The sequence below is a fragment of the Chaetomium tenue genome (genome assembly GCF_020726465.1).
Source record: "Chaetomium tenue strain MPI-SDFR-AT-0079 chromosome Unknown F5144scaffold_4, whole genome shotgun sequence".
NCBI lineage: Eukaryota > Fungi > Ascomycota > Sordariomycetes > Sordariales > Chaetomiaceae > Chaetomium > Chaetomium tenue.
The window spans coordinates 1,461,795-1,482,466 of NW_027117332.1; the positions used below are offsets into that span (position 1 = coordinate 1,461,795).

The 20,672-nt window shown below is 57.1% G+C and overlaps 5 protein-coding genes and 1 non-coding gene across 6 annotated transcripts; 3 read left to right on the top strand and 3 right to left on the bottom strand.

Moving 5' to 3' along the window:
- Positions 1–31: 31 nt before the first annotated feature.
- Positions 32–6,178, top strand: F5144DRAFT_532654 (uncharacterized protein; the record flags this gene model as incomplete). Its single annotated transcript, XM_066786970.1, has 3 exons — positions 32–490; positions 568–751; positions 799–6,178. Exons 1-3 carry the CDS (start codon positions 325–327, stop codon positions 6,176–6,178), a joined length of 5,730 nt encoding a protein of 1,909 aa, XP_066642855.1. The 5' UTR covers positions 32–324.
- An 843-nt stretch (positions 6,179–7,021) lies between these two features.
- Positions 7,022–7,120, top strand: F5144DRAFT_t94. Its single transcript has one exon. It is a non-coding gene; the product is annotated as a tRNA-Ile (tRNA).
- A 263-nt stretch (positions 7,121–7,383) lies between these two features.
- F5144DRAFT_229722 (C2H2 transcription factor) lies at positions 7,384–11,683 on the bottom strand. Its single transcript, XM_066783213.1, has 4 exons — positions 11,533–11,683; positions 9,729–11,481; positions 8,512–9,673; positions 7,384–8,459 (listed from the first exon to the last, which is right to left on the bottom strand). Exons 2-4 carry the CDS (start codon positions 11,368–11,370, stop codon positions 7,589–7,591), a joined length of 3,675 nt encoding a protein of 1,224 aa, XP_066642856.1. The 5' UTR covers positions 11,371–11,481; positions 11,533–11,683; the 3' UTR covers positions 7,384–7,588.
- Positions 11,684–13,359: 1,676 nt separating this feature from the next.
- Positions 13,360–14,743, bottom strand: F5144DRAFT_229729 (uncharacterized protein). The gene is made up of 3 exons (XM_066783214.1): positions 14,618–14,743; positions 14,003–14,540; positions 13,360–13,920 (listed from the first exon to the last, which is right to left on the bottom strand). Exons 1-3 carry the CDS (start codon positions 14,627–14,629, stop codon positions 13,568–13,570), a joined length of 903 nt encoding a protein of 300 aa, XP_066642857.1. The 5' UTR covers positions 14,630–14,743; the 3' UTR covers positions 13,360–13,567.
- Positions 14,744–17,207: 2,464 nt separating this feature from the next.
- Positions 17,208–18,725, top strand: F5144DRAFT_602511 (uncharacterized protein; the record flags this gene model as incomplete). Its single annotated transcript, XM_066791210.1, has 1 exon — positions 17,208–18,725. One exon carries the CDS (start codon positions 17,208–17,210, stop codon positions 18,723–18,725), a length of 1,518 nt encoding a protein of 505 aa, XP_066642858.1.
- Positions 18,726–18,961: 236 nt separating this feature from the next.
- Positions 18,962–20,537, bottom strand: F5144DRAFT_229844 (uncharacterized protein). Its single transcript, XM_066783216.1, has one exon. The coding sequence runs from the start codon at positions 20,297–20,299 to the stop codon at positions 19,199–19,201; it is 1,101 nt and encodes a 366-aa protein (XP_066642859.1). The 5' UTR covers positions 20,300–20,537; the 3' UTR covers positions 18,962–19,198.
- Positions 20,538–20,672: the final 135 nt, after the last annotated feature.

Here is a 20,672-nt window from a genome sequence, read left to right on the forward strand (position 1 = left end):
GGTCTTCTTGGTAGTGCAAGGCTGCCTGCGACTCTGGTGGACCCTGGCCCGGTTGCGGTTGGGATAGACTTCAACAACCCTCTCGGGACATTTCTTCGACAAAACACCAAACGCAGACATCGGCGACAACCGTATGCCCGACAACACAGGGTAAAGGGCATAATAGGATCAGGGGATTGCCGCATGGATACAACAATACCTATCATCTACCTACCACTCTCGAGCGCCAAACGAGGAGATTAGTTGGTCGAGCCAAGTACCGGGCGAAGTCCAGCGACTCCAACGACCATGTCCCGTCCCCGACTGTGATCCGTCCTTTTCACGATGGCAGACCCGAGGCCCGACATTTATAATGGCCATCCTCACGGCGCCCCGAGCCCCGGCCCGCCGGCCGGGCAGCCGCTACCAGCCATGGGCTTCACGAGGCCCTTCACCCTCGACGAAGCACTCCCATACACGCCCTTTTCTTCAATTGTACCCTTCAACTCGGGTAGGGATGCTTCCACAACCGCGCTCCCAGTTTCTAGAGAACATCTAACCTCTAACCCATTTATCTTCTTTTTATAGGCGTACTTCCGTCACCATCAATTGGCTCAGCTACGCCGGCGCCGCCAGTCACCGACCTCATACCGGGCCACGACTTCGCAACGTTAAATCAAGAGGCTGCCGCTCAGAAGCCACCCTCCAGGCGGCTCCAACAAGCTGTCAGCCAAGTTCAACATTTACTAGAGCGAGGGAATATTCCCGAGTTGTATGTTCTATTTCAATTCGGGCAGGGGTATCGCTAACAACAAGAAGCAAGTTCAAGACAGGCCCAAAGATTCCCTTAAGCTCCTCCAACACGCCGAGGTCGCCTTCGCTTGCCGCTACCCTTAAGCCATTCTCCAAGATGGTTCACGATCAGATCGCGATACCCTTTCGGTATCCAACACCCGATACGCCGTCGCCCGCGACAAACAGTCTAGCAAACGCGCTGAGCACTCCGGTCCCGGTAAAACAGCGCGCCCCAGTTGCGCAAAAGCCGGTACAACCCAAACAGCAACAGTCTCCCGTGACGCCAATTAATCGGCAGGCGCATACTCACAACAAGGCCCGGTTCGAGATCGTCCTGCCGACTAAGAGTCAGCTCGAAGCCGCAGCCGCGGCGCTCAACGAACCCGCTGTCGATTCGAAAACCGTGGGCGCGCCCACCCCTATCCGGCTTGCTGACATACCGCAATACCCCCAACAACAAGTGCCACCGTTAGCATCGCCTCGTCCGGCCGACGGTGCGGAACAACCGGTCCCGGATGTGCCAGCGAAGACCCCATCGTCACAGGCGCTCTCGGCTTCCCAAAAGGCCGCCATTTCTATCCAACTTCCCAGCGTAGCTAAGTTCAATAAGGATGAGTACCTGGCTGTTCCGGACGAACCTGACGAGCCGATGAACCTATCGCTGAAGAAGCAGAAGCGAGAAGACATCGACGGCGATGACCTGTACGGAGACAGCCTAGATATGCGCCAGAGAGCCGAGGCGGCGATGCACGAATTAAGGCTCTTTCTACACAATGCGTTCCAGGCTGAAAGCCACGCCCTCGCGCAGCAATACGGCAACGAGATGATCCTACTCGTCGCGGACAACGAGGCCACCCTCACCGCGGCCGCCCAATCCAAGGCACAAACCCTTCTTGCGAAGGTTATTTCGCTGAACTGCTACAAGCGCGTCCCGCTTGACCACCTTCTCCGTCTTCTCCGGCTCTCGGAGGGTGCGCACAGACAAGTCGAGTCTCTGGAAATCAAGGTGGACGAGTCGTGGGGCGCCGCTGAAGCTGAACAGTGGTTTCAGCAGCTCCCGCTCCTTGAGATTGCTATGCGGGCGGCACGGACGTCATTGAGGATGATGTGCGGTGACCGAGAAGACAAGCAGCTTTACCCGGAAGACGTCATCGAGCGATGCCTCAACTTGTGCAAGCGCCTCATCGACGGCGTCGTCCTCCCTATCGTGGAACTGAGAAGTACTCAGAACACAGCCGAGCTATTTAGGGCGATGTCTTCCAGTAAGAAGAAGATCGTTGCCCTCTTTACGGACTGCCAGAAGCTCTTCTCTCTCATGTCAACTTTGATTTCCAAGGTCGACACTTCTGATACCGTTACCAACACGCTGGAGTTTGCGGCATCGCGCCTTATTTTCATGGAAACTGCCAACGCCGAAAAGGATTCTGTCATAGACACGCAAAAGTTTGACGGACTCCGCTTGGTTGCCATGGATATGCTCTCGCAGATCTTCCTGCTGAATCCCTCCCAACGCCAAGGGATCTTTGATGAGATTCTCACCTCCTTAGAGAAGCTTCCTCTCGGAAGGCGGGCCCGGACGTTCAAGCTCGTTGACGGAAACAGTATCCAGCCTGTCTCCGCCCTCATCATGCGTCTTGTCCAGACGAGTGCTGGGAAAGTGGGCGAGGGCAAGGGCAAAACCCGGCGTGGTATGGTTGCTGAGGATGAACAGGACGTAAACGGTGACCGCCAGCATGCCGCGCAAGAGTCCTTCACGATTCGTGACGAGGACCATGCCGCCTCGCAACACTCTACCGCCATTCAGGAACTCGATAGCATTGCGACATCGCTATTAGACACCGCCAAAGCCAACGCTTCGTACGTCGTCAAGTTCATCGTTAACCGAGCGCTCAAGTCCACCAAGTCTGGTGACACGCCCTACCGAAATCTGCTAGATCTTTTTGTTGAGGACTTCACAACCTGCCTCGACAACCCGGATTGGCCGGCCTCCGAGCTGCTTCTTCGGCTGCTCATGGTCATGATGGTGAACTTGGTAGAGAACGACAAATCAGGCGTTCCAGCCAAGAACATGGCTCTCGAGCTTCTGGGGAGCATGGGTGCCGCAATCTCCAAACTCCGTGGTCACGTCAGGAAGGTTGCAAGTGCTCTGGATGCCAGGGATGCGGATGAATTAGGCATGTTCCTCTCGGAGCTCGCAGCCTCGGCCCTGGAGTTGAAGTCCCGCCCCGAGCACATGGTTGCTTGGACCGGCCCCTATCGAGCCACGCTCGAATACCTCGAGAGTCGCTTCTCCGAGGACCCGCACCTGGCGAGCGCTATCTCGTTCATCATATCTGACTGGGGCACCAAGGTCTGCCTTTGCTACGACTCCTTCGAGGACGATTTCCGTGAGCGAGATCAAGAGTTGGGTCGGCTGGCATACCGCCTTCGGGAGATGGTTCAGGACCGCCGTTGGTTGTCCAACGAATATTCGTTCAAAAACGTCAGAATCAGTCAGGCCAAGCTGTCCTACTCCATCACTCTTCTTCGATCTCAACTTTGCGAGGCCTTCAGCGGTATCTTGAACATCCTCCTGAACTCGATGGCTAGTGACCAGCCGACTGTGAGGAGCAAGAGCTTAAAGAGCATCAACCAGGTCTTGGAAACAGATCCCTCTATCCTGGATGGCGACTCGGTGGTTGTGCAGCTGATTCTCCGGTGCTCTAACGATTCGTCCACTCAAGTCCGCGACTCTGCTCTGGGACTCATCGGCAAGTGCATCGGCATGCGGCCGGCATTGGAAGAGCGGATGACCGAGACTGTGGTCGACAGGTTCTCTGATGCCGGTCCGGGCGTACGGAAGCGAGCCATGAAGTTGGCGAAGGACATTTACCTTCGTAACAACAACAGGGTCCTCCGCAGCGCGATTGCTAATGGCCTACTCCACCGCGTTCAGGACCCCGAAGAGAGTGTCAGAGACCTTGCTCGCCAAGTGATCGAGGAGATATGGTTCAGCCCCTTTCACAGCGGTGAAAACTCGACAGCGTCTCAAATCTCACTCGCCGAGCATGTTTCTCTCATGGTTCAGACCGTTAAGAGAGGGAGCGTTGCGACGGTCCTCGACAAAGTTCTGCAGACCCTTTTGGCGCCAGAGTCGAAGACAGCGGCGGCATCCATGGAGGTGTGCACGAAGCTCGTCGCGAGCATGTTCGATCTCGTTGACAACGGCGATTCCAATGATCCATCAACTCCATCTGGCCGTGACGTCCTCCAGGTTCTGATGATTTTCGCCAAGGCCGAAGCAAGTCTTTTCACTTTTGAGCAGCTGCGTCTCCTGAAACCGCACATTACAAGCATCAGCAGCAGTGAGGACTTGGCTGTCTCCAGGGCAGTAGTAGTTATCTATCGCCGTGTTCTCCCACAACTCTCAAGCGCCCACGCCCAATTCCTTGCGGATGTACGCAAGGAGCTGCTGCCCGTTGTCTCCAAGGTTACCCGGGCTTTGCTTGACGACGTCATGGCGTGCCTGTGGATCATCAGCACTCTGCTCGAGACTTCGGAGCATCTTGCCCGGTTAGTGCTGTCCAGCTTGACCGCCATCCAGAAACTACGCATCATGAGCCAGAGAGATCCTCTTGACCAGCTCAAGACTCGCCAGTTCGACCGGTATTCGCTTATCGTGGGTATGGCCGGGAAGCACTGTAATCTCGACAGCCATCTCGAACTGTTCAAGAAGGGTTTTCCCAAGTGGAATGGAGATACCGCATCGAAGCTCATGGTTGATGTCGTGGTACCTTTCGCTGCTCCCGCCCAACCTCTAGACGTCAGGAAAGCAGCGCTCGATTCGGTTGGCCTAGTCTGCCAGGCCTCGCCGCGGAACTACGTGTCTGCCAATGTCTACACCACGTTCCAGCAGGTATTTGACGACCAAGTTCCGGCTCTAGAATCCATGATCCTGCGGTCTCTCAAGGAGTTTCTCTTCACTGAGGAGACGCGATCCGAGCAAGCGTCCGAGGCACCTGCCATCAACGGCTCCAAGTCGGAGAAGAAGCGCGAGCTCACGGTCATTGGCGGCACTACCTACGACGACGTCGCAAGTGCCACTACTCATCGGTTTCTAAGAGAAGTGACTCGCATCGCTACCTCTACACAGGACGACCATGCCTTCCTCGCCGTGGAGGTACTTGCCAGCATTAATCGACAAGGTCTGGTGCATCCGAAGGAGACCGGTGTTACATTCATCACTCTTGAGACGTCGTCGAACTCGCGCATTTCGGAGCTTGCCTTCCTCGAGCACAAGTCTCTCCACGGAAAGCACGAGACAGTTGTCGAGCGCGAGTATGTCAAGGCAATACAATCGGCATTTGCGTACCAGCGCGACATTGTTAAGGACCCGCGTGGCGCTACCGCTAATCCGTTTACGCCCAAACTTCATCTACTGATGGAGGTGCTCAAGATCAGCAAGTCCAAGAACCGCCAGAGGTTCCTCGAGAAATTCTGCACCCAAGTTGACTTTGACATCTCCAAGCTCGACACTTCGGAGGAGATCCCGCCTCACGTGCAGTACTCCCGCTTCATCGTCGAGAACCTCGCTTTCTTTGAGTATGTCACCGTTGGCGAGCTACACTGCATAGTCTCCGCGATGGAAAAGCTAGTCACCTCGACCGGCGCCACCATCGCGCAGGCGATCGAGTCCGAAGTCTTCCAAGTGCGCATGGACGTCATGGAGCCGACTCCCTCCCAACCTCAACCCCAGTCTGAGCTCACCCACTCCGGCGGAGAAGCGCAACAACCCCCGCCGGAACCTGCGGCCCCTACCCACCCAGAAGTCACCGTCGACCTACCACGACTACGCCAGCTCACAGCCGGCTCCATGATCCTCCTCGCGCTCTGGGAAGTCCGCACCTACCTGCGCCGACTCTACGGCATGGGCACGGCCAACCGCCGCGAGGGCAAGGGCAAGCTGCAACCCAAGGACCTGTCCAAGGCGCCCATCAAGGTCCAGGGCATCACGGGCGACAAGGTGTGGGAGGAGATGGCCGCCATCATGACGGGGCTCACGGACCGCGCGCGCATGATGGCCACATGCAAGGCGCTGATCGAGCTGATGAACGTGGACAAGGAGTTTTTGGTCCCCGCGGAGGAGGACGAGGACTTGGATGCGGACGCTGAGGCGGATCCGTTGGGTCTGGATAGTGGGGGTGAGGACGATGACATGGCTGATCAACAGCCTGTCGGTAGGGGGAGGAAGCGCAAGGCTCAGGGGGGTAGCGCGGGCCCTAAGAAGAAACGGGCGCGGTCGAGCTCGCAGGGGCCTAAGAAGAGGGGGCGGCCGAGGAAGCAGAGTGGTGAGGCGTTGCAGCAGCCGCAGGGGTTGTTGCAGGATGGGGGAGATGGGGGGTTTGATGAGGGGAGCTGGTTTTGAGGTTGTTTTTGTTGCGGTGGCGGTGGGGGGGTTAAGTTGCTTCTGTGGCTTCGTTTCTTTCGTTTCATTTTGGGGGTTGGGGCAACGTGTCAATCGCTCCTGTTGTTTTTTTTTTCTCCTCCCACGGCGGATATTTTACCGGCGCGTAGCATTACATGGCGTGGCTAGATGGATGGGAGGAAGCTTGCTGGCGTTGGCATTTTACTTTTGAGCACACGGCGAAACGGTGGTTTCGGCCAGGACATAACATACCTTACGATATAATCAGGCGCCTGGTAGGCGTTGCTTTTCTGCGTTGCTCGGAAGGGCGGTTTGTTGTCCGATATGGACGGTGGATGGGCAAATGGCACAATGGGCAAAATGGCGTTTTTGGGGAGTGATGGATGGGCTGGGTGGAAGAGATGAGATGGCCGAATATGCATCTTTATTTTATTCTTCTTCGAGCTGCTTCTGTTGGTCGGGCTGAAGAATATTACTACTCTCTTGCCATAACATAACTACGGTTGACTTGCCCGAGTCGAGAATTCAACAAGATGAAGCGGAGCAGAGCTATTTGGCCCATGGGAGCAAAGATTACAACGGACCCGACCGATATTATTATGTTAACTCCCATCAACTTATTTCCGCACGCTTGATATGACTTTTAGGAGAATCTATGTGTATGATATCTCATAGTATTTTTTATCACATCATCCAAATGAAATAACTAAAGTGTATATCCCAAGGACCTTGCTTGTTATATGAAAATGAAGAACGTTCGGGGTTCCTGCTTAACTTCGTGGCAGGGAACACCGCGGGATGTCCTTGGGTTGGAGTCCCACAGCAGAACTCCAACAATCAACAGCCCGGTTAGCTCAGCTGGTTAGAGCGTCGTACTAATATAACTCCTAGTGGTTATACTAAGTAATGCGAAGGTCAACAGTTCAATCCTGTTACTGGGCATTTCCTTTTGGAGTTTTTCTCGGTTTCTTTTTCTTGTCAGTTAGCCGCTCACCTTTTTTTCTTTCCATTTGTTTCTTCTTCTTTGCCGATTTTCTTTAGGGGGAGGGAGGGGAGGGACAACTGGATTTCGGTCTCAACCTACCACGGCATCGTTGTCCTTTTTTAAACCTGCAAGATTGGGTTGCTCCCCTGCCTCCTGAAGCAAGGCGCTGTTCACGAAGACATTTTGAAGCGCTCAAAGTATTAAGAGTGGTTTTTTTTTCTTTTTCCCGCTACCCCCCCCCCCCTACCCGACCCGTTGAGTGTCGCAACCCGCCAGTAACCAAGTTGAGGTATCATACATTCAAGACATTATGAGATCTCCGCCCCTCCCTCCTAGCTCATGCAACCATTGACACATAACGACATCCTCGCCCCTACCCCAAAGCAAAACAAACCCAAGTGGCACGTATGTACACACCCCGTCTCTCAAAGCTGGTCCATCGGCATCCCGCCCGTAGCAACCCCCATGAAATCCCCCAAGTCACTAAAGTCAAAATCCATCTGCTGCATCACATCAGCATCCACGGCATTCATCTCCGACGGCGCCGAGAAGTCCATCCCCGCCGTCGAAGTCGTCGCAGCTCCCATCCCAAACCCCAACCCCCCATCCAAACCCTGCTGCTGCTGTTGCTGCTGTCCTCCCAACCCCAGCCCCTGCCCCCCCAACGGCAACAACCCCAACCGCCTCCTCATGACCTCCCCAAACCGCCCCAACAACACCTTATCATCGGCCGGCGTCTTCAGCACCGCCCCACCCAGGAACTGCCGCGCCCGCTCGCGCAGCGCCTCGTCCGAGGGGAAGGCAGCGGCGCCCCCGCCCCCGGCCAGCACGGCGCTGGTGACAAAGTCGGCGAGGGCGTTCTCCAGCTCGCGCGAGCAGAACACCGAGGCGGGCGGGTCGTGGCGCGTGGGGTCGCCGAGCCCGCGCACGAAGCGGTTGGCGGTGGCGCCGGCGGTGGGGATGGGCTTGCCGCCTTCGCGGACGGTGATGTTGACGAGGCCGGGGCCTGGGCCTGGGGGGGTGGGGTTGGTGGTTGTGGAGGAGGAGGTGGTTGTGGTGGTGGTGGTGGTGGTGGAAGTGGTGGTGGCGATGGTGGGGAAGGGGGTGAGCTGGTTGGCGGTGGCTGCGCGGGGGCAGAGGTAGGGCGGGGAGAAGCCCGATCCGCCGTCGGCCATGTTCCAGCTGAGGGTGTTGGGGAGGCCGGGAAGGGTGGGGTCGGTGAGGAGGCCGACTTCGCGCTTGAAGCGGCGGAGCCATTCGAAATTGTCGGCCGCAGTTTGGTTCCAGGGATCGTCGCTGCGTGGTTGTTAGTAATGAGGGGAAAGAGGATAGGAGGAAGTCTACTCACTCTTCGTAGACGATCCATCGAGCTTGGTATTGGAGTTCCTCGTCGGTGGGGACGTGGCAGTTGGGGTTGTTGGGCGACATGGTCGAGGAGATCCATTTCTTGAGCTCGCGTGCCAGGCGCTGGTAGCAGTTGGCATCGTTGATGTAGAACATCTTGTGCATGGGTTTGTTGGATGCGCCACTACCACTGCCGCTACCGCTCCCATTAGAGAAAGGGGACGGGGTACGTAGACCGGACGAGCCCCCTTTAGCAACGGACGGCCACCACAACTCTGCCGTCGTAGTAGCGGGCAGCGGGGCATTGCCCAACAGGTCACCGGTGGTGGAAGCAGCCACGTGCCGCTGCTTGAAGGCTGCCAGCCAGACTGGATCGTCGGCGGCAGTCTGATTCCATGCGTCGTCCAACTCGTAAATGATCATACGAGCCTGCTTTTGCAAGTCGGCATCGGTGGGCTCCACACCAAGCGTCCTCTGTACGCGTACGTACTCGGCGAGCTCAAACTCGAGCCGACTGAAGTTGTGGACCGTCGAATCGATAGTGGACGGGTCCTTGGAGCGCTTTCCCGGGTCGGCCAGGTCTTCAGATCGCGGCAAATGAGCCCGCTGCCGGAAATCAGCCAGCCATTCAGTCGAGCTCGAGGCGAGGCGAAGTAAGAATTGGACAACGTGGTTGAATGCTTGGTGAGAATTATCATCCATGTGGCGGATGATTTTGCACGCTTCGGCCTGCAGCTCACTATCCATGGCGGTCAAGCCCAGCAAACGCCTCGCCTTGACATAGTCGTGGAGCTCGGTCTCCATTGGATCAAATTCGAAAATGTTGGTCTTGCCGTTGATTTTGAGCTGCTGCCAGCAGTCGATCCCCTTGACCCTGGTCCACCTCGCCTCTTGTGCCAGGCAATCGGACGAGAATATCAAGTCCCGCAGCCATGAGGATTTGGGATTTTCAGTGGCGCCCGACACATCTTCCGTGTCGTATATCAGAGTGCACGCAGCGCGCTGCAGGTCCTCATCCGAGGGAGGCTTGCCCTCCCTCTCGCACCAGTCATCAAAGTAAAATGACAATTCCGATTTGATGAGCTCGAAGGCATGCCGCGCCGAAGCTGTCGAGGGCTGGGATGCTTCGTAAGGATTGGGCGAGTTTCTTTCGTCGTGAATGAGATCTTCTACAAGTTAGCCATGGCCAAAATCAAACAAAGAACACGGAGCAAGACATACAGGGAGGAATGGAATTCTCGACCATGTCGAGCACGGGAATGTCGAAACCCCAGTCACCCTTCCAATCCTTCATGGATTTACCCTCCTTGAAATGCGCGGCGAGGTGGTCGATACGGATGGACCAGGTATCCATGACGGTGCCGCAGAACCCGCAGCGGGATCGGATCTCGGGAGTCGTGGCTTTCCACTGTTCCATGGACCAGCTTGTGAAGTTGGTGCCGTGGACCAGCTTCAGGTGTTGGCGTAGGTGGTCCTTGCGATAGAAGGTGCGCTCTCCCATGGTTCGCTCTTGGCAGGCCGAGTAGTTGTGGCTGTCGATATGTGCCTCATCCGGGTTCGGGTCTCCGCAGAAGACGCACGACATTTGTCCATTCTCAGGGTTGAAGGCCTGCGCGCCGTTGGGGGAGCACACCCATCGCTCGAGCGACAAATGTAGCGACTTCTCGTGACGCTGCCAATCGTGTTTAGTTCTGAAAGTTTCGGTACAGAAAGTACACTGGAAGGTCTTAGCCGGGCCGATGTGGGTGGTGGTTGTGGCGGCTGGGGCCTTTCTCCTCCTCCGCCTGCGCCCGCGGGGAATAGAGCCCCCGGAGCCAAATGAACCGCGAGACCCGTATGAGTAGGCCGACGCGCTCGACTGCGAGCGCGACGTGTTGGCACTGCTGATGTTGGAATCGCAGAGCGAGCGGCCAGAACCATCGTCGGTGAAGTTGGCGCTGTAGGGGCTGTTGAGGCCGGAGGAGACGCTTGAGGCGGAGTTGACGGCGCGAGCAATAGCCGTCACAGACGCGGGTTCGTTCTCGGGGGGAGAGTGTTGCCAACGCTGCAGCGGATTCATGTGCTCGAGCGATCCCGAGGTTCTCCGTCTCTGAGGAATGTCGATGGGGTTCGCCCAACTTCGTACACCGGGCGACGTCGACCTTTGGCTGACGGCGTTCTTGTTCCTGCGTCGGGTGTTGGCGAGCCAGTTTGTGATCTGGGTCTTGCTGAGGCCGGTCTGTTTCTGGAGCATCTCCTTCTCCTCGTCATTGGGATAAGGGTGTTTGCTGTGTGTCGACAGCCAGTTCTTCAAGATCTTGACGGACTCTCTGGAGAAACGGGCACCAACTTTGTTCTTTGGGCCTTCATTGGGACAGGTGTTATCGGCACCGGACGTGGAAGTGAACCCCGGCATGTCCGTAGCGGAGGACGGAGTGGCATCGCAGTTTTTCTCCTCCCGAAGCATCCTAGGGTGGTCTCCCATCACCGGCCATGGGTTGGAAGGGAAAACGCATGACAGGCCGAAGCTGCATTCACAACGGAGGGCGACGCAGCTTGTGCAGTAGCCCTTGTACTGACCCTCCGGGATCTTCTTGCACTGGTAGCCACCCAACTGGCAGTTGTGGCACGGGGCTTCGGCCATCTCCAAGTGGTCCTCGAAGGTCCGGGTAGATCTGTCGGTGGGCATGGGGATCTCCTCGCTGATGTTCAGGGTGGGCGAGACATTGTTCTCAAAGTGTTGTAATGCCCAAAACGAGAAGTCATCGCCAGCGACGTTGGCCAGCGCCAGGTCAATGTCGTCCAGCTGCTGGCCAGTGGACGACAGCATGTCGACGCCGGCGATGGGCTCCGGGTCGGCCTGGTCCCAGTTGACAAACTCCATGTCTCCAAGAATGCTGACAATAGGGCGCTAGTCGGCCGAAGCGGAGAAGGGCGTGACTGAGCGGCCAACACCGGCTCACCCTATGTCAACCGGGAGGGCGGAAGGAAGTACCTGTCAAACGGTCAGACCAAGGGCGCACAAAGAGGGACCGGGATACATTACTAATATTCACGCGCGATTCCACTGATGTTGTGGCTACAGGTTGCTCGGAGATGTGGCCGGCAACCTGTATATAAAGGAGGCAACGTTGCCTGCTCACGAAGTCCGATGTCTCGTCGTCGTCGGTCGACTCAAGGAATCCAGGAACCGAAAACGTAACTAGCAAGCAATGGGATGGTTGTCAAGAACAACGTAAGCAGAGAGTCGGCCAGAATTGGAGGGAACAGTTTTTATTTCAGTCACACCCCCCCAATCCCGGGCATGGAACATGTGTTCTTGTTCGCATGTTGAAAGCCAGTTCCCACCTCCTTCAGCAGGCTTTCCGCAGGCTTTCCGCCCAGCGAGAGTCATGGGTACGGGAGAGGATTGCCAGGGTTGCAAAAAAAGGTGGGCTCGCGCCTTTCGATTGACATGAAATGCCAGTGGAGCGAACCAAAGCAAAGACCAGGTTGGCCCCAGAGTGGCCCAGGCCCACAGGCAGCCAAGCAGTGGCTTGCAGAAGAGGACCCTTGCTCTTGCCTTGTCACCGCCCACGCGGCCCCGCCTGCTACCCCGCCATCGCAGTCTGGGCAAAAGTCGTGATGCAGCTTCCGCGTGTAAATCCACTCAGTATTTCCCCGAATCTCACGACTCCACTATCGAATGCCATGGCCAACCCCGACTGCGGTCCGTCTTTTCAGCCCCAACAGCCGGAATTGCGTAATATGAATACGCCAATTCGGCTGGCCGGCGCCTGGAGCGAAGTGATAAAGACCAGGCTTGCCGCCGTTTCCCACGTGTCACAGGTCGAGGCGGGGTTCTCGCTGTCTTGGGGTCCCTTTCTCGTCCGATGATAACGAGGCGACATCCGACGACGGCCCGAACTGGGCGGGCAAATGCTGCATCATGAAACGAATCCGTCTCCCCTTCCACCTCCGTTCCCTCTCGGACTTGTTAGCAATGCCGAGGACGTCAGGAGCAGCAACGGAATATCCCCAAACCTGAACTGAGCAAGTTCTTCCTGCCGATGTCGGAACACCAGACGACATCTATATATCACACGACGCTCAATTCCCTTTCCGATCACCATTGTCTGCGACAGGGCTGGGACGGGAAAAGGTGCGGTTGCTGGTCGAGGCTCAATTCTGCCGCCACTCAGCTTACTCGGCACTCGAGTTACACCGATTGATGATGGTCGCGTGTGGGGGGTGGTCAAAGTGTATTTTCCAGGAACGGCAGGTCGCGAGTCGGCCCTGGCTCCGGGTCCGGAGCATCTCCGGGGCGGAACCGAAGTCGGCTAGCATTGAATCCGCTGTTTTTAGGACGAGCTATCGATTGCCGAACCCCGTCTGGTCGGTTATGCAGTTGGAAGATGGTGGCTCTTGGTGTTGGGGAAAGAGAGCAAGTTTGACCTCGCCTGTTTAGTGATTGGGCAAACGCAGGGTTTGGTAACTTTGCTCAGGAGCTCGAGTAAGAGCGCCAAGCAGTCCAACTCCTCCCTGTGAAGAGTTGCAAAAGTTGAGGAGCAACCTCCCAGGTTTTGCAACGGGAACTCAACAGTAAGTTTACGTGCTGTAAATCTCGGGCCGAAGCCAATTGAACGGTCTGGGGAGCAATTCGCCGCCTAAGTGGTTCTAATCGCATCGCATCATATTCTCGGTCTGGAGCCAAGATCGGACAGTGCCAGTAAGTCGCTTACTCAGTCCCAACAGGCACCAAGAAATGCGCACAGTACCTTATGTGATGATGCTTGCAAATCCAACACTATGATATCTTAACTGAAAATAAATTAAAATATGCCGTTCCCTCCCATTCCCAGATCCCTCAAAGTTCATATCGGCATCAAAATGCAAAAATAACAAAAGTCAGCCAATGCCCCAAGCTCCTTCGCTCGAAACAAGAATAAGCCGCAGACTCAAACCAAACAACCAAAACCAGCCTGCCGTCGCCATTTAATGGCATTCCTCGCCGTCGATAGGTAGCCAACCCAAAATGGATTTGCGATCTTCCTCGCCATCCATCGGATAAGTTCTCCAACCTCCATCATCCTCCCCCCTCCTCAAACCCCCGGCGTAAAAATCGCCGCATGACAATCGACCCCAATCTCGGGCACATTCAACCCCGTCTCATTCTGCGGCCCGCCCTTCAGATAACAATTCCCCGGCGCACCCCCGCGCTCGGCCGTCAGCTTGTTGGTCCAGGCGGGGATGAAGGAAACCGCCTGGCAGATGGTGTCGGCGTCGGCGGTGGTGTTGCCGCCTCCGTCGCTGTCGCTGGACGTCGCGGGAACATATTTGGTGTAGGCCGCGCACGCGTCCATGCAGGTGCCGAAGTTGGCGGTGAAGAGGGAGAGAAGCGGCGGGTTGGGCGCGTCTTTGTTGCAGTAGCGGGTGAATTTGAGGGCGCCGAGGACTGTGATCGTGGGGGTGGGGTTGGTTAGTTGAGAGGGGAGAAGGGGGGGGGGGGGGGGGGGTGGGAGGGGGGTTGGGCCTACGGGAGAAAGAGGTGTAGAGCGTCCCGTCGACGCTGCTGGGGTCACTGGAGCAGCCGTCGTCGATGATGCCTACGGCGGTGGATGCCGCGCCGGTCGCGCTGGCTGTGGCGGATGCTCCTGACGCTAATGAGGCGCTGAGGGCGTCTAGGCTGGCCGAGGCGCTGCTCGCGCGCTGCGCTTCGATGCCTGTTGCCGCGGCCAAGCCGATCACGGCGGCTGAGAGGATGGCGATTATGCACGAGAGGATGAAGACGAGGACGCTGCAGCCGAATATTGTCCTGCCGGTTCGGGCCGGGGGCTCGGGCTGGGCTCCTGCGGGCTGCGCGGCCGCGCTGAAGGGTGATGCGACGGTCTGGCCGCCATACGACGACGGCGGAGTCGGGGCCGCGGGGTGGTCTGGCTTAGGCGCCGGCACCGCCGGGGGATCGTAGGGCTGAGAGTAGTATGGCTGCGGTTGCTGGTAGTGGTGGCCGTATCCGTGCGACACGTGCGTGACTTCCGGGTAGTCTTGCCGAGCCGGCTCCAGGCCCGCATGGAACTGCCCAAGCAACGGTCAGCATTGGCGGACCCTCCGAGTGAATGCCGGGACGGCCAGAACCGTCCTGGTGGTCTTACCCCCGAGGCCATCTTGTGAGGCCCTTACGAGAATGTCGCTGGCATGGGCGGAGGAGAATTGGGACAGCAGCGGAAGAGATGATGAGTTAGGAAAACGCGGGCGGAGGTGACGGAGGAAGGTTAGGACTGTGTGGCACAGGTTCGAGATTTACGGCCCATGCTCCCTCATTTTGGGTCGGAAACGAGACCGTGTCACCCTATGAGACAGGGGTTCACTAGCACAACCCAGCCAATCGCCGAATGCTACACAGTCAGCCGCAGCGCTCACCAGAAGGTTTTAACTCCGACCGCGGGATGGTGGCACCAAAGTTCATTCGTCTCTTCTTCGTCCATGTAAGTTACACTAAATTCTATGTGCTTTGTGGGGTAGTTTTGGGAATAAATGGTTATGTTGATGATGAACGACAACTTGGTGTTGACATCGAAGGATGGGGCCATTGATCACCATTTCCGAACGGCACGGATTATTAATTGAAGGATGGGGCAGCGCCCGCGATGAGCCTCGCTCCTGAAGTGAGCGGCCATCTATTTCAAGGTAGCTTCAATAAAACTTTATCAGTGAAAACAAGCATTGGAAAATAAACAATCGGTGTTCCAGAACTTGTAAGTGGTGATGATATGAATGAGGATTAAGTGTTGTGCAGCTTCCCCTTAAACCCCTTTCCTCTGTCATAGTCTCCGTATTTCTAAGTCCATTTTCAGACGTAACCCTCAAAGTTTCATCCCGGTTTCCTCCTGTCTAATAATACGTACTACTCCTGCGATCCTATGAGGATATCACCAGCACCCAATGCTTCAGGACTTTTCGCTTAAATACACCAACCAGCATAAGGGAGTGCGTGTGTTACAGGGCAGTCGTGTGGAGATACAACAAGAACATGCTGAGGTCGATGTAGATATGTTGATCCTTTCAAGATGATATATCTATCAAGACTACTGAGACCCCCGTACCAGAGCTTCATATCAACCCGGCTCTGAAGATTCAACGTTAATAGGAGAATGATCCGTAGTGGAACTGGATTGTGCCGAGATTGACGACGTAATGGATAATTCGCGATAACCTGCTGTTTGATCTGAAATAGATGAGGTATATGCCATGGATGTCTTGAACTTACGGCCAACCGTTCAGTGTGATCTATACTTGATTTACAATGCCGAGTACCTAAACAGCTGAGCAAAAGGACATCCTTGCTCGGCAAAGGCCAGGGGCACCCTATGTACTGCGACAACAGCCTCGGTGTATGCCCATAATGTTGAATTGTTAATACCTAGCCATATTTGACACTCGAGCATCCATCAACCAGTTCCCATACCCAACACGCAACCATTCTAGACCTTGAAAAGACTTAGCACCCCTTCGTACCAGGTAGCCTGAGCTAGGGAGATAGGTAGCCAGAGTCCTCCCCTCGTCCCCAACCTCCAATATGAAACTATCACCCCAGCCACCAGACACCACTGCCCTCAACCTCAACCCCAAGCCACGACCACCATCCAACCCACCTATATATGAAAAGTCCCCCACTCCGTCTTCGCATTCCTCGCGGCCCCCACGATCTGGCACTTCATCACCCCCTTCGCCCCGGCCCCCGACCAACCCAAACACTAAACCGATTAATCAAATCTCTGATCAAATCCCGCATATCACCATTCCCCGCCTTCGCCGGCACGATATTCTGCAAACGCGCGCCAAACGCGCACGTGCCATCGCCCGCGATGTTGTCGTGCAGCTACCAGAAGTCGGACACGAGCGGGAACCGCCGCTGGACTGGTTGATGAAGGTTGAGTCGTGGTAGTCGTTGATGCGGTTATGTTGGAGCATAGGTTTGATTTTTGAGGTCGATGCCTGGCTGGTGATCTACAAAGACCAGATTGCTGTAGACGGATGTTGATGCCCTCTGTATAGATCTCGGAAGCCTCTTGTCACCTGTCTCGGTTGAACGCTTCCAGACCCCCTGGAATTTCTGTATCATGATACTGAATCTTTTGAAATGTCTGCAATGGGACGGAACGGGCCAAAGACTGAATGATTACCTTGGGGTTGAACTAACTGCTGATGAGTTACAACACCACGAAAACCTTCGAAGTTTGAGAGGTCAGCGCCTCCAAAACACACCCGCAGCTCCTCATGATGCCAAAGTAGGGTGCTGTCGCTGACCACGGTTATTTGGTGACAGGTCACGGGTGGACGCAGCTTTGCGCCTCGCAGTTGCTCCTACACCAGAATAAACGAGGCCGAAACCTCCCGCGACGATATTGCGGTCAATGTGATACCTATCGTCGATGAGAATACCTTGGAGTGTATATAAGGTATATGAGCAGTTTCCTGTTTGTCGGTGGGGTCGGAGATCTGTACCTTCATTGTGAGATGGCAGGCGATGCTACGAAGTGAAGTAGGCCCGCCGTCGCATAGGTACCTAAGCATGCTCAAACACAGCGGCCCCACCTCGCCGCATGGCGCCGTTCGGCACCGAGCCGTCGAGCGGATTCCCCCGCACCGTATCCCTGCAAGCCTCTAAGTGGTTAGCTGCTTGAGGCGAGTCTATAAAAAATGAACCTCACGACAACCAAGCCACAACTCACAACCGCGACCATGTCGAAAAACAAAAACAAGAAGAGAAAGCAAAATGACCTAACCAGCAACCTTCCGAACAAGCAAGTCAAAACGACCAACAAGCCGATCACGCCGCCGCTCGAAGGCGACCACGGCAGCGATGACGGCGTCAAACCAAACAGTGGCGAACCCACGAGTGTGCACGCCGTTGTCTCACCAGAGGAGCTAGAAATCACGACTGAGACGCTCACCGAGCTCGCAAAACACCCCGCCCTGCTCAAATCCCGAGCCTGCAAAGACCTCCGCGTCGCCGTCTGGGATTTCCGCCAAGCATGTCCGACCGGCCTCAACAGCACCGGAGCCAGTTCTAACTTGACCGGCCGCATCACCGCCGCTCTCGCCGATGGAAAATTCACCGACGCCAAGGTCCTCCTCGCCGAGATGAGAATCCGCGGCGAATCGCCCAAGCTCGGCGCCCTCTGCCGCTGGGTGCGCGACCTCGACGTCATCAGCGGCGTCTCCACGGGCACCCTCGAAGACGAAACCCCCACTGGGCGCACCGCCCGCGACAAGGAACTCATCAGCGTCCTCGACGGCGTCCTCCGCGTCTGCGGTGTCATCGACACCAACCCCTCCGCCCGCTTCGACCCCTCTTCCACGCCCATCTGCGTCCAAGAAACCTGGGACCTCCACTCCCTGTCCTCCACCCCGATCCTCCAAACCCATGCCTCCGTCCTGGACCGCTCCATCTTCCTCTCTGCCCCGCCTAACCTCCACGAATCTCTCCGCGTCATCGAAACCACCCCCGGGCCCCTCCGCAAGCCCCCCAACCACCACGACGCCATCCTCTACACCACCAAGCCCGGCGGCGTCCCCCTGTCACCCGCCCCCCCACCCATAACCTACCACCACCACCCCATCGTGCCCAACCTCTCCCTCGCCACGGGCGTCCTCTCCCCCGCCGAATGCCAAGCCATCATCGCCGCCGGCGAGACGGCCACCTTCCTCCCGGACGCGCCCCTCCGCGAGGACGGCGACGTCTCCGTCCTCGCCCACAACTTCTACTGGGTCGTCGACCCGCCCTTCCACGACACCCTCTGGGCGCGCATCGCCCCCTTCGTGCCCCGCACCGTCGACGGGCGCCTGGTGCGCGGCCTCAACCGCCGCTTTCGCGTCTACCGCTATGTGCCCGGCGCCGAGTACCGCGCGCATATCGACGGCGCGTGGCCGCCGAGTGGGGTCTTGCCGGATGATACGTATGTGTATGATGCGTCGCCGGAGGGGGGGAAGCAGAGCAGTTTGTTTACGTTTTTGATCTATTTGAATGATGAGTTTGAGGGCGGGGAGACGACGTTTTTCTTGCCGAGCGCGAGGGACGGGGTGTTGAATGCGTATCCGGTACGGCCGGTCATGGGCGGGGTGGCGGTTTTCCCGCATGGGGATGCGAGGGGGGCGCTGTTGCATGAGGGGACGGGCGTGAGGAGGGGGGCAAAGTATGTGATTAGGACGGAGGTGGAGTATGATGTTGAGGCGACGGCGGGAGTGGCGGGGGAGTAGAGGGAAAAGGGAAGGCGATGGATGGGATAAAAAGTTCGGGGTTTTGTTGTTGCTTTGCATATATGAAAGAGTTGGGTGGGAAACATAGGATGAACGAGGACGGAAACAAAACCACGACAGAAATACAACCATCGGAGTGACCACCCTGCGAAGCTTCTCCAAATGAAGCTTCACTTCTCCCATTACCTACGTTCCAACTCCACGTCATCCTCAGCCTGCGCCTTCAGTCCAAACCACGGCACACGTTGTCTGTATGGAATAGCGGACTCATCTTTCATCATCATCGCATCACTTGACAGTATGGGTATCGTTCTCATTACTATGGTTCCATCCGTCACTATTAGCCCAAAAAAAGTATTTACAATCATCACCAAGTGGGCGGCGACAGCAAGTCGGCGTGCCCGTCCATGCGTGGCCACCACCGCGGCGGGCCCTGAGGGGTCCCTAATCCAGCCGAAGTTGCGCCCGCCGTGTCATTTCTTGCCCACGACCTCAATCTCATTCCCCGGACCGTCGTCGTCACGATTCGCCACGGTAATGGAGACCTCGCGCGGCGCGCGCGGCCGGTACTCCTCCATCCCCCTGACGGCCGCCTTCCCCAACCCGCGGAACTCGGCCAGGGCCCGCTTCTCCACATCGTCCACGGCGTTGTCCACGGCGCTGCGCGCGGCGTCGCGGCTGTCGTCGGCCGTCTTCTCCATCTGCTTCGACATCCTGGCGAGCGAGTCCTCCAGGCTCCGCAGCTTGACCGCCACGTCGTCCGACTTCTCCTGGACGCCCCCGGCGGCGGCGGTGGCGTGGCCCGTCATCTTCCGCAGCTTGTCGTCGAACCCCCGCAGCTTGCCGGCGATGGCGTCGGCCTTGGTCCTGTCGACGCCGATGTCGTACCGCCCCGGGGCGGCGGAGGTCTTGGCGTTGTAGGCCTCCGGGTTGTTGATCTCGACGTCGCGCTTGGTCGTCTCGTACATGTCGCGCACCACGTCGATCTCCTCGTGGACATCCAGCGTGCAGCTCTCGAGCGAGAAGTCGCGCTCGCGGTGCTCGACGAACTCGCGCACCTTCTTCCACTCGTCGGCGCAGTACTTATAGCGGGCCGGGTAGCCGGAGCCCTTGAGGTAGGTGAGGAAGCCGGCGATGACGGTGTTGATGGCCCCGAAGGCGGTGATGGCCCTGTTGTTGGCGCTGGCGGCGCCCATGGCGGTCAGCGACGCGGCGACGATGATCTGCAGGAAGTAGCACGCGTTGATGATGAGCGAGAAGATCTTGTAGCTGCTCTTTGCCGTCTGCTCGTTGCGCACGACGCGGGCGTAGAGACCGACGTTGTCGGCGGGGCGGTGGGCGGACAGGCTGAACCCCAAATGGGGTGCCGCTGTGATGCCCAGTGTTAGCCGGAAGAGCGTCAGGGCATCGTCGGCGGGGATGCGGTTGCCCGTGTGGGTGTGGCTCGGCGGCAACGTTGACGATCCAAAAACAGACTCGGCTGTTGTTGTTGCTGCCTGTTCTTCGTCCGGGCGAGCCTTTGCCTCGGGCCGGCTCGAAAGAAGGCCAAGGACAGACCGCACAAAAGACGCCATGTTGTGGAATCCTTGAGAGAAGTTGAAATGGCCGCCAAGGGTAGAAGAGAAGACTCAGATCAGATCAAGTGGGTGATCCCGACTTTTCAACGATCTCCCCATGCAGATTTACCCTCCGCGGCGATGTCGCACATTCACAGCCTGCATTCTTCCCGAACGCCATCCCCCACTCCATCATCATGTCGCCATCCCTAACCTGGGTAGATCGACGGCAGACCAGCAGCTGCTAGCCTGATACCAGGGACTGTCCGGGCCGCCATTCGCGATTGAAAATCTGTGTGGTTAGGCTCATTGGATACTGGCGTGACTGGCAAGTAACCTTTGGCGACGATCAATTTCCTGTAGAAGATGTTCAGCTCAGACTTTGATCGCC

Coding starts and splice junctions, on each gene's coding strand:
- F5144DRAFT_229722 (XM_066783213.1), bottom strand. CDS start 11,370: ATGGAGTTTGTCAACTGGGACCAGGCCGACCCGGAGCCCATCGCCGGC. Junction 9,674..9,728: donor CGAGAATTCCATTCCTCCCT/GTATGTCTTGCT, acceptor AACTTGTAGAAG/ATCTCATTCACGACGAAAGA. Junction 8,460..8,511: donor CGATGGATCGTCTACGAAGA/GTGAGTAGACTT, acceptor ACAACCACGCAG/CGACGATCCCTGGAACCAAA.
- F5144DRAFT_229729 (XM_066783214.1), bottom strand. Junction 13,921..14,002: donor GCTCTACACCTCTTTCTCCC/GTAGGCCCAACC, acceptor CCACGATCACAG/TCCTCGGCGCCCTCAAATTC.
- F5144DRAFT_229844 (XM_066783216.1), bottom strand. CDS start 20,299: ATGGCGTCTTTTGTGCGGTCTGTCCTTGGCCTTCTTTCGAGCCGGCCC.